The sequence below is a fragment of the Seriola aureovittata genome, chromosome 10 (genome assembly GCF_021018895.1).
Source record: "Seriola aureovittata isolate HTS-2021-v1 ecotype China chromosome 10, ASM2101889v1, whole genome shotgun sequence".
NCBI lineage: Eukaryota > Metazoa > Chordata > Actinopteri > Carangiformes > Carangidae > Seriola > Seriola aureovittata.
The window spans coordinates 9,733,172-9,751,991 of NC_079373.1; the positions used below are offsets into that span (position 1 = coordinate 9,733,172).

General features: G+C 40.9%; 1 protein-coding gene across 2 annotated transcripts in view; it reads right to left on the reverse strand.

Moving 5' to 3' along the window:
- The window catches only part of LOC130176343 (cGMP-inhibited 3',5'-cyclic phosphodiesterase 3A-like), a 74,346-nt gene that overhangs the window by 7,358 nt on the left and 48,168 nt on the right, over positions 1-18,820 (reverse strand). The window contains exons 3-12 of one of the 2 annotated variants that reach the window (XM_056387377.1): positions 17,821-18,081; positions 15,254-15,411; positions 7,271-7,344; positions 6,323-6,471; positions 6,045-6,182; positions 5,652-5,763; positions 5,293-5,406; positions 4,453-4,652; positions 3,260-3,463; positions 1,786-1,947 (exon numbers count right to left, since the gene is read on the reverse strand). In XM_056387377.1, the coding sequence (XP_056243352.1) occupies positions 1,786-1,947; positions 3,260-3,463; positions 4,453-4,652; positions 5,293-5,406; positions 5,652-5,763; positions 6,045-6,182; positions 6,323-6,471; positions 7,271-7,344; positions 15,254-15,411; positions 17,821-18,081 (1,572 nt within the window). Of the gene's footprint in view, positions 1-1,785; positions 1,948-3,259; positions 3,464-4,452; positions 4,653-5,292; positions 5,407-5,651; positions 5,764-6,044; positions 6,183-6,322; positions 6,475-7,270; positions 7,345-15,253; positions 15,412-17,820; positions 18,082-18,820 lie in introns of both variants that reach the window. The other variant, XM_056387376.1, reaches the window with a different exon arrangement.

Sequence of the window (18,820 nt, forward strand, 5' to 3'; positions counted from 1 at the left end):
TAACTCAGCTATCCAAATGAACACATGTAACTCTTCATCTCTGGATTACAGTATTTTTATTACATGTCAGCACCTGTAGGACCAGAGATTTATCTAGTATTACAAACCAGAATCAATACATATAGAGCCTGGGTCACACATCATAATCAGTTTCAGAAAGTTCTCAGCTTGTTTCCTCGTGCTCCATAACAAAGTGTTTGTGCTTGCTTTTTTCAAGGTTGTTGGACTCCCGAGGTTGTCAGTGTAATCAGAGGATGCTCCACCTGAATGACAGTTGCCCGGGCACCCTGTTTGCGTCACCACATCCAGCAGCACTAAAACCATTGTCATTGAAGAGCATTTCTCTTGTGACACTCTCTGTGTCTCCCCTCATAGGCCTTGGAGTGGCTTCTAACAAGCTGGTTGTGTCACCTAGCTGAAGTAGCAGGGTACATAAGGGCATGAGGATTTTGTGCTTTACCCAGAAGCAATTAGCTGCCATTCAGTGCCAAGAGACACAAAGGTCACTGTGGGTGGCATTAGGCTCAAGGCATTACTAGATTGTATTTGTCACGGCAGCACTGTATATTGAAAGTGAAGCAACAATCACTCATGATTTTAATCACTGACAATAAATTAATACACTTGAATCCTGATCACCATTATTATGCAAAAACTACCAGATATCTTCACTGTCTCTACTGTTCTTTTGGCTTATGTGTCAATACCATGTAAATGTATAATGTAAAAGCAGAACACATAACTGAACAGATACACAAATCTTTTTCATTTATTATGACAGCTCCTCACACAAACGCAGCTCAGAGGGAGCACAGCCATTACTACCTCAATATGTCAGAGAGATTGAATGAAAACTGAATTGAGGGGGGGTAAAATCACTTAAGCTCAAAGGCCTAAGTCTATGTGGAGGAAAAAATAAAGAGGGGGGGGACTGTATTTCAGCTTCTGGACTTACTCTTATGGGTTTTGAGACAAAATAGAGCGACTGTTTGAAACAAACAGCATGCCATCAGGAGTCATTCTGTCCTGTTTGTCTGCTCTCTACTCTCTATTTCAAGGAGTTGAAATGTATTTACTACCTCTGTGTGTGTGTGTGTGTGTGTGTGTGTGTGTGTGCGTGAGACCAGTGTCATTTTTCGATCCGAAGAATGAGGATTGGACATTCTGGCTGGTTCTCACTTACTCAGGAGTCTGATTAAGGTGAAGGTTCAGAGATTAGTTTTGGGATTTAAGTTAGACTTATGTTTAGGTTATGGTTGGGGTTAGGTGGGGATGTTAAGATTAAATTTTTAAGCTGTTGAAAATCTTCCTTCTTTACTGAACCAATAAGATTTCAGGCCACAGGTCAGCAGTGAGTTCTGCCCAGAAGACAGGTTGTTTAAATACCGATTGTTAGGGGAACAACACGTGCAGATACAGGCTTGAATAATTTAGATGGATGGAATATTATTGTTTATTTATATATGCATACAACCGTTATATTGTTCTTGCCATCATCACTGATGATGGGGGTGGGGGCCACTGGAAGACGAACTAATATATATTTTATATGAATGTGTAAATAAAATCAACATGATAAAATGATGGCTCAGTTTTGGCTTCAAAAACACTCACATTCTCACTATGATTTACGATTTCAGAGATACTGTATTGAACTATAGCACATTAAACTGTGCAAGTGGTTGTGTTGCTGCCCCCCCCCGCATACAAACATGACAGCACATTGATCGTCACCGTAGCGAATACAAACAAGGTCTCAGCTCCCATCAGAGCTGATTCACACACCTGCTCATAGAACTCGTTGACGATGCCCTCTGTCCACTGCAGATGCAGGTCCTTGCACTTCAGAGGCCCATTGATGTCAGCCAGTTTAATACACATCTGGCACACCAGCAACCTGTCATTCTCGTTGGACCAATCGATGCCTGTGGATGGATCGTCACCGACCTAGAGGACCAACAAATGGACATATTGACATTTAACACATTCCAACATGGTGGCGGACACAGCATGTGGTTTGTAGATATTATGTAAATGTGATGCCATTAATCTGCTGTTCAAAGATTGCGTGTTTGTCTAGAGGGTTCACTAATCACACAACAAGACTGGAATGCACTGTGAATGAGACGAAAGCAAGTTAACCCTCTTCACATGTAGCTTCTTCCTCTATTATGAAACACATAGACCTAGAGTCTAGGTCTATGTGTATGCACTTTTCACCTCTTTTCTATGGTCTAGGTCCTAGACCATAGAAAAGAGGTGAAAAGTGCTTTATTTAAAAATGTAGAGGTAACAATCACTGTGCTCTTCACAAGTTATGACCACTTCCAGTTTCTGTAAGATGTAATATATGTGAAGTTGTCTGGATTCACTGATTATCAACTCATTTCAAGGGACATGGCAGCACTCTCACACAAGAAGGTAAAGCTTGCACTAATCTAAACAAAGTTCAAACAAATTCATTATTTGTAGTTATGCTAAAAGAGCTTAAGCACTAGGGAAGGATGTTCACTGTCTCCCAGGGTTTTTATCATCCTAACTTAATAATCTAGGAAACTGAGGAGATCAAGTGCAAAACTTGATGGGTACTTCACAGAAAGCTAATTTGCTTCCAGGAAGAGCAAGGCAGGGTGCACTACAGTGAGAAACAGTGCTATTACTTTTGTTGCCAGGCCAGCAAGCTCAATACTAGCTGACAGGCCCTGGCCCTCGAACACCACCACTGTACTAATATTCACAATGGAAAAACCCAAGACCCTCAAACCTAAAGCCAACATTCTGTCTGCACTTACACGGGTTCTTGAAAAGCTGCAGGGCGCTTTGTGTTGTTGACTCGAGCTGGACATATTGCAAGTGTTATGCACAAACAGACCCGTTCCTTGGACATTTCTCTTTCAATAAAGTTCAATATTAAGAGCTATGGTATGACTGTATGAGGGAGGCACCCCTCCACAATACACTTACTCAACCAAAGTCAACAACCAACATACACTAAAAAAACTGAATAATACTCTGACCATTTAAAGTCTCCCAGACTCTTCAGCCAATCTAGTTTCCCTAGATGACAAAACAAAAGGAATATTCATACATAAACTTTTCACTTTATATCTGAGGATAGGTAAGCTAAGGTAAATAAAATGATCAATTTTTTAAGTTAATGATTTTCAAGGGATTTGACCACCATATACATAAACTCTCCAGATCTACGGGTCATATCATTTCAATACTTAATATAGAACAAACATGTTTTTAGAGCTACCTTGGCATTGAACTCAGCTAGGAAGTCAAAGTGCTTCTTCAGATCAGTGGCCAGTATGGCCTCAATGACCAGGAAACGGAAGCGCTTGAACTCCACGTGGTCGAGGTTGACGAGGAAGTTGAACTCTGGCCGCGACATGAAGAGGTTCCAGGCTGAGGCAGCGTGGTGGTTTTCCAAGACGGATCGATCATTGTAGAGCACTGCCTACGAACACACACATGCACTTTACATTTACAATAAACACACACAACAATGTCTTTATGTGAATCCAACAATCCTGCACAGACAGTGCTAAAAAAGAGGTAAAATATGTATAAAAAGTGAAACTAGATAATGTAGATGATTCAAATGTTGCAAGAACCAGTGATAGAAATTAATAATAGTAAGTGTATTTACTCAACTGCTGTACTAAAGCACAATTTTGAGGGACATGTATTTTGATTTTCCCGTTTTATATTTCTTCTCCACCACATTTCAGAATCAAAGATTGTACTTTTTACTGTACTCCTGCTCCTACATTTATTTAATAACTTAACTAGATACTAGGTAAATTGCAGAAAAGATAAGAGAAAATAAGACATAAAGTAATTAAAATTAGCCTCTGCCAGCTACAACCATAAAAATGATGTACAAACTAATGCGTCAATACTTATGATCTAATAATATACATCATTCTAAACTGGGCTATTCTGCATAATGAGTACTATTACTTTTGGTACTTCAAGTGTATTTAGGTGTTACTATTACTAAAACTTGCACTTCTACTTGTAACAGAATCCCTCTGCACTGGAAGCAATGGGAAAACCACATAATGCTTCCAAAGTATTGTCAATAAAATTGCTGCTCTCTGATATTGGCTATACTTCAGTATCGTGACACCCTGTTCCCTCAACTTTAAGAGATTTGATAAGACAGAAAATACAATCTCAACCAGACAAAACTGTACAATTCCAAGCTCATGATTTGTCAACATCTGACAAGCGTTGAGGAGTTGCTGTAATTGTCTGATTACACTGTCGAAGACTGATGACACGTTTCAGCCTTGGCAGTGCAGTTTGGCAGTGAAATAGACAGTGGAGGAAAATCAAATGATCATGATGTTGATTCCAAAGAAAAACTGAATGTGTAACATTAAATCGGGCAAATGAAGTTGTGTGCATTGATCTATACTATAGACTGATTAGCATGAGTACCTGCGGGGCACTGGTGGCCACAAGGAAAGCGTTGGTCCGCCCGGGATGATCGTAGTCGTGCATTGCGGCGGCCACATAGAGGGCCATGAGCTCCAGAGCAGGTATGAGGCCTGACAGGCAGCCATAACCATCTTCTGACACAGTGTAGGTCTTTGAAACCAGGAAGCCCATATGACTGTGTGTTATTCCACTGTCGGAGTCTAGCCGCAGGGAAACAGACAGTGAGGAGGGTGAAGAGCAGGGTGGCAGAATTTACAAAAACACACATACTGTACTTTCATGTGCCTATGCATAAATACACACATATGCACTCTAGAGCACATACACACACACAAAAGCACACTTGAGCATTCAAATCCACTTATATGTGGATCAAAGGGATGGCCCCAGTAAGGCATACAAATGAGGTTATGGAAATATGGGTGAGAGGGAACTCTAATCTGCCTTTAATTTCATGCTGTTCTAGACTTCAAATAGTGTTTGATACGTAAATGCAAGTGCCAAAAGCCTGAGTAAGATAAGACAAACTGTGAGTAGGATAAGAACACACACTCCTGCAGGTTTGATGCTCTGACATTAATGAGGTGGCTCACAGGGAAGCTGCAGGCAGATGGAAAAATCTAAATATAAACGTCTGGCCTACTTATAGAAAATCTTTACAGTCATAAATGGCTTAACAAAACTTGGAAAAACTGAAAATTATGGCAGCTAAATTGTTCATATGAGGCATCTTAACTTTTATTTTATACACTTTTATGGACCTGATGGATTCACACACACATCAGCACCCCCACCAGGTCATTCAAAGGTCTGCATGCATGCATGCACTAGTCATCACACCTGAGTCACTGGCAGAGCCGTGGTCAGTGATGAGGCTGGGCAGACCAGGCACAGCCTGTGTGGTGAGGTACCAGACTGCATGGAGCACATCTGTGGCGTGGACCCTGTTGTGATCTGGGTCAGGAAAGAAAACAAGTCCGTTCAGTGTGTGCAACCTTCTCCACCAGGGTGCACTGTTGAGCTGTTTATGCTTCTTGTAACAACATAAAGGCTGCCATGCATCATATATGACTAACACAGGAAAAGAAAACTGTCTGATATTTCCCTCTAGTGGCTGGTTTCATTGTTACAGCTGCAAACAAGGGATGAATAAACTGAAGTGTAATGAAAGACATCAGGAGAGAGATGTTGAAGCTTACATGGTATGTCTCTATAACCATTCTCAAGGGCATGGAAGTAGTTCATGAATTCTTTTACAGGGATCTTAAAGGTCTCAAACAGGCCAGTGTCTTCAAAGAGCCTGTAGGAGACCTGAAACACAAACATCACATTGTCAGAGAGTCTGTGGACATCACCAGGGGTGGGTGTTTAACATGTGACAAGTAAGAATGTTTCAATAATTTTATAAAACTGGAAACTGCGTTCAAAAAAAATATGACTGTATTACTCTAGTTGAATAAACACACATTGTATAATATGTCTTTGTCTGTTCATTTATGAATGCAATAAAACATAATGTTACTAAGTATCTCAGCAGTTTGTGTTGCTCTTAAGTGTATAATAAATAGTCACTCTCTGTCACTGATGCTCACCTGACTGAGGATTCGTCCACATTTCCCATTGGTCTTCTCCATCAAGCAGAAGATGGGGAAGTTCCAATTGTTAAGCTGACTCATCAGAGGCTCCACGTCCTCCATTATTAACGGCTCTGGAGCCAGAATTGGTTTGTCCTGTACAAATGACACGTAAAAGAGACAGAAATGCAGTGTAAATAATGTATGTTCCAGTGTGACCTTTTGTTGTGCTTCATTAACAGAGTTATCAGAGGCCACTAATGTGACTGAGGGCAGTCTGCCTGGCCTCACGCTACCTCAGGAGGTAATAGTGGGTGGAGGATGACGTTCTGAGCAGGGTTTTTTCCTTCCTCTGTGTCCTCCTCTGTATGTGCTACATCACTGCTGTCACTGTGGCTGGCTTCGTGGGTGCTGTCATAGTCTGATGACACAACCACTTGGTCCTCTGCTAGTAAAAGAAAAAAGCAAAGAGTATGTCACACTGCTGCCTAAGGGAAAATCCACTGTTAATCTCCTAATTCATATCACCAAGTTTTTTTGGGGCTGGTGAACTCAGTTCTCTGGTATATCCACTTCCCTTAATCCCAGTTTATTATAGCTGGTTATTTCCGCAATTCTCAAATGAATGTCCCAGAGATGGTGAGCGCTGTTGTTCATTAACACTTGGCGCATCTCTGTAAATTGCGGCCACGCCCCCTACTGAACACATGTCTGGTGGTGCCTGCAATGCATTATAGTCTGTGAGCCTGTATCGTCAGAGAAACTGGAACATCTGGATTTCTTACTGATTGGTTGTTGCAAATTGGTGAATGTGTTAAGAAATTCTTGGCTTTAAGTTACAGAGACCAAAATCTGATGAACCTTTAGCTGAAAAGGATTATTATCCTGAAGTATGAATGGAGAACCAAAGAAAAGAAGAGATCCAGACATGCAAGCTACATTGGAAATACCTGCTTGTATTTGCACTACAGCACCAAAACAAAACAGACAAAACTTGGGACAGTCATTTCTTTGTTTGGGGTTTTATGCACCTATACAGTATAGTACAGACAGAATACTGTCTGTACTATACTGTATATATATATATATATACTGTATATATTAGGCTCCAATATCAGCACATTGTAATGGATGCAGGGTCAGAGGGGAAGGAAAACACTGTGATACAGTATGTATGCCCAAAACCACTCTTCTCATGCTGCACGGAGACAGTGGTGGTAGTGTTAGAACGACTGAGAGCATACCTGACCGTGGTATCCTGTCTCCCTTGTCTATAGAGCCCTCCCCATGGCTCAGTTTGATGTATGGTCTCCCACAGCTGTAGAGAAGAGGAGTTTTAGAAGTTAGAGATAAAGCACAAAGGAGGATATGTTTCTTATATGTTTCAACTCCACAGCATATGACATTCCCTGTTGTCATACTGTGATATTTGCAGCTGGTGCTGTGTTGATTCTTCAACTACCGCATATATATATATATATATATGTGTCAGAATTAATCAATTTCAATGATTTTTAAAGAATTAAATGTTCAATCTTATGCCACAGGCTCCACACTGAAAGAGTCAATGTCAAAAAACAACATCCTATCAGGATCGATTTTATCTTCTGCTCTGAGATTTGGATCCAAACGTGTATCCCAACATATACTGTCAATGCAAGAAAATGTTTTCTAGTTAATAATATGAAATGAAAGATTTTGTGAGTAAGTTTGGTGTTTGTCATGTCATATTCTACAAAGCTGGTTTTGGTTGGCAGAGCAGGGAGTTAAAAACCAGTCCATACCTCAAAATCAACACAAAATGTTTAAATAAAAACACTGGGGGGAAAAATGCAGACCAGTACATGTATGTTTGCTTAGAGAAAACAAAATGTGCAAGCCCCTGGTGTCTGTCACTGCACTGAAGAATTGGGACTAACGCCATTCACTACAGCTGTCTTTGATGTCTAACCAGTCGGCCGAAGTTGTCAAGAAAAAAACAAAAACCCTTAATGGGATTCCTACTGCGCTGTCCCCACATGAGGCAGACGTTCTACAGATGCTTCAAGAAAAATTCACATTAATGGACTTAATGGATGCAAACATTAACACAATGCAATGGGAATACACAACCAAACAAATGTGAAACAGTTGCTGGTACTGGTGCTGTTATAAATGACTCATTAGCAATTGAGCCCACCCTCTTTGAGATTTATGACAGGCGAGTGTCAGCCACAGGAACAGTGTGCTGCTCACCACAACCTCAGAGACAGATGAAAATATTCACATTAACTGACTGGCTTATAAATCAAACAACAAATATTATCTTTTACAGAAAGAGCCTTGAGCTGGCCTGTGCTGGTTAGTTAGCTGCGTGACACCACGGGGAGCCTCCCGAGCTGCTCTCAACAGCTTTTCCATGTTTCTCCACTGAGGCCACTGTCAGGCTGTAGGTGGTTCCAATTAAAATACCTCTCCCTAAATGTTGTAAAACCTGCCTTCTCGGAGCAGGAAATGCCTGCCGTTAGAGCATGGTGTCACAGGGAGCACAAAGGCCTGTAGTGTGTCTATCTCCTTCTGATAAATTGTTTCTTGAACACTTTCGAGCTGTACCCACCCTACCTAATGGACCTGAGGCCCCAACAAAGAAAGTTCTGTTGTGTTTGCACGGCCAGGTCGGACCACTGTGTGTAATGCCTAGCAGGTGTGGAATATAAAATAGTTTGATAGTTTGGCGGGCGAACAGTTACTACATTATTGTCAGGGGGGTCTGGGCAGGCAGCAGTACTTGGCTTAAAAGGTTTACTTTTAATGAAAGTTGAAGAACTGGCAGACATTCTTCCTATTCTTGCTAATGCAGCAGAATAACCTCAGCTACTAACATTGAGGCTTCAACACAGAATGTAAATAAGAAGGGCGACCATTTTCACTTGAGGAATCTGTCAGTCAGGTAGAAAGTGATTCTGCTTTTATCACAAAAAAACTTCTGAAGTGTAGTTACAGTGGTTTAACTGTGACTCTGTGCTATACCAACAGTATGCGGATGAAATACACATGTCTGTATGTTTTTGTTTCAACCCTGTCTCCTAGAGATGACATCATCATTTGTTTTGCATGATACTTTTGGGAAGAAGGTAACTGCTGCCTGCAAATATGTTTGTGAGGGAAACATCCTGCATCCAGAAGTGTGGTTAGGTTTAGGCAACAAACCCACTTGGGTTAAGATTAGGAAAAAATAGTGGTCAGTGTGGAGTTTTTTTTAATTATTATTATTATCATCATACAACTAAAATTCAGCTTTAACCAAGTGCTGTGAGTGCAACCATGATAACACTAACTATACTTTAGTGGCTACAAGCAGATACCGTATTTCTTTTAATTTAGAGTGCATTTTTTAAATTTAGAGTTGTAACTAGTGATTATTTCATCATGGATGAATAAATTATTAGCAAAATATTTTCTCAATTAATCAATTAATCATTTGGTTGATTATTGGTCAGAAATTCTTTGTTTAATTAATTAATTAGTTGATTAATTGACTAATCTTTTCAGCTCCAGAAAAGTTCTTTGATACTTGTATTAAGTAAATAAATGTTTCCTCATTATGTTGATATAAAATGAAATCAGCTTTTTTTCTGAATCTATTGCTGCTGTAAAATTTGTTGTGAATTAGTGGTAAGTGAACATAATTTCATGGGTCAGGGGAGCTTTGTGTGACTTTTTACTAAACTAAAATCGCAAAAGTCAAAGGTCAAAATAGGTTTCCTGGTTATACATAATTCAAAAAAGAATAGTCCAAGTGTTGCACAACAGTCGGTTGCGAGTCTGTCTCTGGAGTGGAAAGTCTCTCCTGTTCTCACAAACTCTAAAACAAACGCACCTTGGCATTCTTCCCCTAAGTATGAACCTTAATCAAGTTAATTATCCCTCAATAGGAAAATACTGTATAAATTGCCACATTGTCTGCTTTTTCTGAGAACAGCCCCGCCGCCTCTCCTCCACCTATGCTGCTTATCTTAATGTTTCGAGCCATGTAATAATCTCTGGACTGGTTTCTGCCTGCTTCCCCCTCTGCTGCAGTTTACTCCCAGATTTTATACTCAACCACTCACAGCAGGTTGACAGATTACCTTTGGTTCAGAGCCCAAACGGACAGTGTCCAAGCCACGATAAACACAGCAGCCATTATTTCTGCTTCCAGTAATCTACCTAGTCTCGAGCCAGATGACGTGAAGAAGATAACAGCACAGTGGCTGGGGCCGAGGGAAATGGAAGGTATTCAATCGGCCCCTTTTTTTTTACAGGGTCTGTACGATAAAAATCCGATATTGTAGCTTTGAAGTTGGTGTTATTCCTTCTTAACACTGTACGTCACTGAGAGCTGACATGATGGAAAAAGGAGGGAGAAAAAAGAGAAGCCTAATGTCCTAATTAAGATTGTACAGATTTGATGATGGAGCAGAGAGAAGGCAATTGAAGCCATGTGTTCATTTTCTCCCAACCTCCCCTTCATGTGTTCTCTCCCTCCTTCCCCTCTTCCCCAAAAATCTCTGTCTCTCACTTTTCTGAGAGGACTCATTACATACCAGGAATGGTTATTGGTGTTTTGTTTGATCTGTAAATAAATTTGTATGTTCCTGCTGTCTTGGCCGGGACTCAACAGGGATAACACAGACAAATGCAGGTTACAGTACATAAATTACAAAGCACACTTCTACTCCCCTAAAACTTATGATTGCTCTGTTAAGGCCTACTGGAGAGATAATGTGTTGGCACATTGCCATTTGCTAAGAGATCATCACAGGTTTGATCCCAGCAACAGTGAGTTAGTAGTCTTTAGGCATGGGCCCTGTTTAAGGCCTCAGCAGCTCTCTTTCTCATTTCAGAAAAACAACATTTAAATGAAGTGTTAGACAGAAGAGAGCCCTCTCAGCTGCAGTAAACTAAACCCAGAGACTCTCTGTTCTCTCCAATTGTTTCTGTATTATCCGTGCCAGAAGAAGCAGCTGTGACAGTGTGTCTAAGCGTGTGTGTGTGTGTGTGTGTGTGTGTGTGTGTCTATGTGTGTGTTAATTGTGGGGTTCTGGTGACTGGGGAGAGGCCCAGGTGTTTGTTTATACTCACACCACCATAAGTGGCCATAGCTGGGGCCTGCCGCTGGGCTGGGCTGAGCTTGAAGACCAGGCGACATGGCTTTGTGTACAGAAGCTGCTCAGTGTGCTTACATTTACAGAACTTGTTCAAGTATCACACTGTCTGAAACAGGCCCAAACAAGCCACTGACAGACGCAGCACAAACAGTTCCTCAAAGGACTCAACACAAAACAAAACCGTGTGTGGGATTTTTTTTTTTGTGCCTGAGTGTCTCACTCGGTGAAGTAAACAATATAATTTATAACTCAGGGCTGGATTAAGACATTAGTTGTAGATCAGTGTATTTGGTCAATATTAAAATATGAACAGACTGTATGAATACTTTAGCATTATTTGTATAATGAGTAAAAGACCGACTGTGATTAAATCTGCATGTCACAACTTTCACTTAAGCAGAAGTCTTTGTTTTGTCATCAAGATTCAGACCACTACGGAGATAAATTATATTAACTTTTAGTATTTTTATCCTGTATCGTGCCTCAGTTTGTGCAAAATGCAGTTTATAATTTGTTTTATTTCATCTTTTTTAAATGTTTGTCTCTACATGTCCAGGTTCTGTCCAGGTCCCATGGTCTATTAAATGTGTCTTTTTTGTTGTTTGAGTATTTGGACAACCGAACCAAACCAAACTGATTTTTTATCAACCAGCAGATACACAGTGTAACAGTTGCGTTGTCCCCAGAGTGTGTTGCAGACCCCTCTCTGAACAAAAATTTGCAACAAGTTTATGAGTTACACATGTTATCTATATTTAATTGTTCAGAATTTAATAAATAATCAAAAACACAATTTTATCTTAGAATTTTACCTACATATATCATTTGTATGAGTGTGTTCATGTCACACAGAGCTGTTTCAAAAGCATGTCTACCCTTCAAGGAGGTTTTGGGAACCAGAATCCACAAGTGATGTGTTTTCTTAGTGGTCAACAAAGAATGTACACCGTGCACACATTGATAATATGAAGATTTTTTCACAATTTGCTATGCAAGACTGAGAAGTTCGTCCTCTACAGCAGGTCACATGTACACAGTCTCACAGAAATATTTAGTTTCTGATTTTATAAGGGTAGATGATCAAACACCTGAACATGACAAGCATGTTATTGTTAAACATCTCATTCAAAGAATCCATGAGCATGAATCCGCTACTGTATGAGCCACCACTCCTCTGGCTTAGCTTTCCACACTACTGGGATTTTCTCCCATTCAGCCACAGGAGCATTAGTGAGTTTGGGCACTGTGTTGCGCGATAAGTCGGCATTCAAATTCATCCAAATGGTGTTTGATGTGGTTAAGGTCAGGTTTCTGTGCAGGGAAACCCAGAACCCCTCACACTCTACAACAATATCTTTATGGACCTCACTTTGTGCAGTTTGGGCAGCGTCATGCTTCCCCAAATGTTTACCACAAAGTTGGATGCAACGTAGTGTGTAAATTATCACTACATGTAGTGAAATTAGGATTTGCTGTAATTGAAACATCAGGGTGAAACCATGAAAAACAGCACCAGGCCAAAAGTGCACAAAAAGGAGGGGACAGATGTGTCCACATACTTTTGGCCGGCCAGATTTGTGCAGAAGGGTCAGTTCATATTTCATGCACATTACTTTAACAGAAGCTGAGATTATTACATTGTGCAGATACTGAAGCTGGTTTTGCTCCTGTGTTACATGATCTGTTCTGATGGATGCAGCAGCTCACTGATCTGCCCTTTTTAATGAGTATTTAGAAAGAAACCCTTATACGTGCCAATAAGGTAAAAACCAACGGAAGAATGACTGCACCTTTAATCTGAGCAGATACTGTAGGTGTGTCTATAACACGAGCTGCAGACAATGTCTGGCTGGCTACTTAGTTTGTCCAGGCGGCTTGGCTTAAACAATTACCTTAGACAAGAGCCACATGTTTTTATGGGAACAGTTCAGTTTTACAGTAAAGCCATTATAAATGAATAGCTTCATGAAACAAATCTTCTCAACAATAGTCTACTTACACACAACTAAAATTCACAGATTCTTTCACTAGCAACTGAATGAACTTGAGGCATTTCAAATAAACTGTATAGATATATCAACTGTACCAACTATACTCATTAAGACAGTAGCCTTCATAACATAAACCCTCTGTACACCTGATTGGACAAACGTACCACTTGGTGCCCTGTGACTGGTATTCGCTTCTAATTTCTAAACAAAAAAGATAAAAATAACAGAAAAACATGGCAACTCTTTTGGAAACATTGAATTTCTCCAAACCTATCCACCTAAATTAGTTTCCATATTAATCTGAGGTGGGAAATAGGCCATGCAGCTGCAGAGTCACGCCTCATTTTACATCTAAAACACCTTGCGTTTTAGATGTAAAAGTTTTTATCTAAACGTTTGCTGACTGGTCCAGTAAATACATGAGCAAGCTGATTCAAATCTCAAGCTCCAGACATAAAGCTTATAGTGAAAATACAGAGAGGAAGAAATCAGATACATCTGTTGTTCTTTTGTATGTGTGCACACAAAGTCACAAACAAATGCCACTGAGCAACACAAAGGTTATCGTCGGTTCAAACTGTATTATTTGAATCCAAGACGGTTGTTTTCACTGCATCTTTCAGTCAGACACCAGACATGTTTTCTTAAATTCTTCTACACATGAATAATTAAGCTTCAGTTTAGAGATCAGACAAATGTTCTTATGCAACATTTGAAAATGAAATTAACTTTGAAAAACAACCACACACACACACACACACACACACACACACACACACACACACACACACACACACACTATTTCCTAACTGCACCCGTTGGTTTGGCACAGCACACACATCTACCTTGCCTTTTGTGCCCATGACAGTAACTCAACAGGGGAGAAGCTGAATAAAATAGATGAAACATGAAGAGACTCTTTCTTGTTGAGGCATAGTTAATATTTTAAAGTCAGGGAGCACGTGCTGTCTGGACTGTTTGTGCATCCGCATCACAAAAACATTGCATGCATGATAACTCATACTGAAGTACACGCAAACATGCACAGCTGAAAATTTCCAAGCTGAATCTCCAGTTTCTACCTCTTTGAAATTCATAAAAAACATTATTTCCCCTGAGCTGCTCTGGGATTATGAAAACATAACGTCACAGTAATCATAAAGTAATTGTAAAGAATACAATCTCTGGACTGATCGCAGTAAATTATGCTGAGATAGTTCACTTAGTAATCACAGCAACTCTAATAAATTAAGTCTCTGTGTTTATTCAAGATTTAATCCATCAGTGTGATTTACTAGCAAAATAAAAAAAAAACAGCAGAAACAAACACAGTTATTTGTTGTGTTTTCAAGAATGTGTGACCGTCATGTCTTTATATTTCTACTGACTCACTGCATCTGTTTCAATCCTGTCTGAACACAGTGCAACTATCAGCTTTTCTAAACAGTTTTTACTAAACCAAATTCATCCAGGCACAAACCCCACCACATACATACACGCTCACATGCACATAGACACTCATTAGCACTCGCACATAGCCTGCAACCCTCTCTATCCCACAACACCTTTCCCTTCAAAAATGCTCAAAAATCTTCAAAACATCTACATAAAACCATGATACAACCATGATCCTTCTGTGTAGGCCTCATGCCTCATCTTCAGCACTAATGTGCTCAGAGTTCATGTGTGTCTTAGTTATTCAGGTTAATGCTTTTGCCTGTGGGGCATATTTCCATTCTGGCTCCTTTTGCACACACATCCTTCTCCAATCTGCTGTGCCATTACTGTTCACTCACACTGCTGTCTTTGGTAGAACTACAGCCACACTGCTGGGACTACATCTCATGACATTCAGAGAGATGTGTCATGCTGTGGCATCGATTGTAAGCGTTTGTAACACATTCATATATAACTATAGCACAATGTTGCAGTGTAGGTCCTAATTAGTAGTGAAACACGAAAATCTAGGGCTTTGCTTCAAACATAGATATTATACAGCAAGCAAACAATAAAGTGAAGCTGGGGCTGCATTTGCTAAATCTACAACTTGAACAAAAGTAAGGGGCTGAGGAAAGAGGAGATATGTGCTGGGCTGTTGCTCAGGTACCTGCAGGTGAGTGTTTCATGGTACGGTTTGATGCTGGCGCTGCGGTCTCTTCGGACAGGCCCGGGCTCGATGGTGGGCAGGCCTGTGGCAGAGGTGGTGGTGGTCCACGTGGAGGAGATCCTCCTCAGAAGACCAGGGTGGAGACTTCGCCTCAGACGCTGCACACACACACACAGACACAAGAAAATATATACACACACAGTTACCACTACTGGAAAACCCTTCTCATCACTGTATTGGAAATGAAGACAATCTTCACCCATGGTTAAGTGCGGGAGTCAAAAAAAAAACATGGCTGTAATTGTGTTTGCATTTAGATAAAAGCTCTAAGAGCACTCCCACCTGTAAGATAAAGTAAACGCTTATTCACTTTGTCTCCAGTCAAATGGATCATCTAGATGGGACAGTTGTTTTTCCTGCATCTGCCCGAGATGAAACAAATGATGCAGATGATATAACTTGGAAAATCTTTCTTGATTGGACATTTTTGTTTTTCACTTCATCACAGAGAATCAATACCGCGGCCATCACTGACTGGAGGACATTGGCAGGCAGCTGTGCCGGGAATGCTACAATATTAGATGCAATGTCAGTATTGCATTGCACAGATTCATATCTGTCTTTTCTTTGCTCTTTCTCTGGGATTCCCAGTGGCCTGTGCCCTCGTGATGCCTCCATCTGTTCGGTGCCATGCAGCAGCTTGGCACAGCAGCGCTATAAACATGGCAGGCTCTCTCTCTCTCTCAGTCTTCTGCAGGGTGACCTAGTAAAGATCGCCTCAGAATCCTGAATGAGCCCATTCACAGAGAGGCGTCATATACTGAGTGCATGCACACACACTCGTACTCACACAACAAGGGTGTTGGTTTAGGTCACTCTGGGGGACATTTCACTGACTTACATTCACTTTGGCTCCATAACCATGACCTTTAATTTAAGCCCAATAAAGACAGAAAATGATTTTGATATTAAAATGTGCTGAATTCAGTTGCAGATTAACACACATACAAAAAAGCCCCCCACAATCAGTGCACACAAACAGATCAAGCCATTACACATTTATGCACCACAAAGCTGCATATATGCAGATCCACAGAGCAAGGTTCCCCCCCCAAAAAATCCTGCATATGATGGTGCGATAAAAAATGTATTACAATATGTTTTGTTCAGAGTATGCTAAAACTGGGTGTATATATGTGAATATTTGAACTGTAGTATGACTTTGCAGCTCCATTGTTCCATTCTTTAATAAAAGCCCTGGAGACACACACCAAAAGCAGAAGCGACCGTGACACAGAAACACACACACATCACCATCGGCAGTTGCCTGGCAAAACCAGGCCATCCTCACAAAAAAATGAAATAAATAAAAAATTACAGCTGCTGCCTGCTGCTGCCAATGTTGATTCAAATTTAAAGTAGAAATATTTAATTTATTTCTATATCTGTTTAAATGAGGAAAGTGAACTCAATGTAACTTCAAACACTTTACAGATACTTGTGTGTTTTCTCATTCATGTTTTTTGATCGTACAGCATTGCATGTTTGTACAGCAATGTCATTTCTGCAGCACAGAGAATGTGCCCTGTGCTGGACAATGAATGAGTTTTGGAGAAGTGCTTGAAAGGCATCAGTATGCACCACGATGGACATCAAACTCTTAGCCAGCAGGCAGAAAAGCAAGCACAGGGCTTTCCACTCCTCCACTAACCGCCTTCACTCCCACTGCTATTCTCCTCACGGGCAGTTAGAGCTGGGCACGTCGTCTCCGGGGAGTTGTAATGAGTGCAGCCTCGCTGGCCACTCCACAGGCCCAGTTTGTCTTAGCTACTTTTACAAAAGTTCAGCCGAAGTAAAAATACACCTGTCAGACTGGCAGAGATGGCATGGCAGCCGTCGACCACACGCCAACTTCCAACTCAGCCAGGAATAGGTATCCTCCTCAGATGAATAGCTGTATCCACAGCTGTGGGGGGCCAGTTTCATCCCCTCTTTGTTACCCTTTGAAAGATGTGCTCACCTTCATGTTGCCTCTTCTCTTCTACTCGATTCACACACACACACACACACACACACACACACACACACACACACACACACACACACACACACACACACACACACACACACTGTCTGGCTCTGCACATCTGTCATGTTGACACAGCTGTGGCTATGAAAGAGAGAACAGTGCTCCGAGCAGTAGACGTGCTCTATTTTTCTTCGCTCAACTCTATGAAAATACTCTCCTTCATTTGATGCTAAAAGCTCTGAGAGCAGGAAACACTCATTAGCTGAAACATGGGCTAAAAGATTAACATGTGTGAGGAGCGTTGTGTGGTGTATAAATCATTTGGCCTTAATAAGGTGGGCAGCATTTCCATCTAAGGATTACTTCAGCCGTTTCCAAATAAAATTGTTTTGTGTCTGGGCCTTGACTACTTTTGATTAACTATCCTGACTTTTGATATTTGAGTGAAACATCCCCACTTTCATGTAGGCTTCCTTGTGCTGCACATCTTACCAGTACATTGTAAATCATGACACCTGGGCTTCATTCATCTCTTTACCTTGTGGATGGATGTCTTCTCTCCTTTCTCAGGTCCCTCCTCTGAGTCGGAGCAGGTGTAGGCATCGCCGGGGTTAAGCAGGGGAGCAGGGCGTGGCCGGTGCAGCGGCTGGAAGGTGAGCTGGGTGGTTAGGAGGTTGCTGACGGCCCGCAGTGAGGTGCAGGTGTTGGGGGGCAGGGAGGGGTCAGCCAGCAGGTCTGTGATTAGTCCATGAGCTTCTCCCATCACTGCTATGTCCACCATGACAGTGGTGCCTGATGACTGTGGGGTGAGAGGGAGACAGAGAAACAAGAATTAAACATCACTGCTGCTGCAGCTTATGTGGCTTGATGCTAATGGCTAGGTCTGAACTATGTCAGCAGCTATCCTGTGACATTGGTAACATTGGCATAACTTGTGTTGTTTATCCTACAGAGTCCAACTATGCTGAAGTTATACAGTAGTTTATGTTTTTGCATTAACAACTTTATCTTTCTCACTGGTTGAAATCAACTTATTAAATGTACTCGAATACTACTGTTAAGTGCAATTCTGAGGTGTTTGTTCTCAAGTTAAAGTTGCACCAACCAATATTTTTATGTAAACAATGGGTCATACTAGTATTAGTGTCACTGCTCTCATCAGTGTTATTTGTGGCTGCAGCTGTTTTCAGTGACTGCATTTAGCAGCTTGAGAGCCACATATTATCCTCAGGAGTTGGGTGCAATCAATAATGGATTTACATCAAAATCACCAAAACGCAATTTCAAATGAATACAAATGTTATTCTGTGTCTATTCGATGTGTAAACAGGCAGCTTTTTAGTTAACACGTTTGCCATCACAGTTTTTAAGGTGATAATATATCAGTGTAGTATTTACAGCACGTTTCGCTGCACCAGAGTGGTAAAAAAAACAGAGTTGAGATTCCACCTGAACTGTATGACGTCAACATTTTGGAGAGACATCTCATTGCCAAGTGTATTTCATTTGCCAAGATTATTCCTCTTCACAAAGGCAGA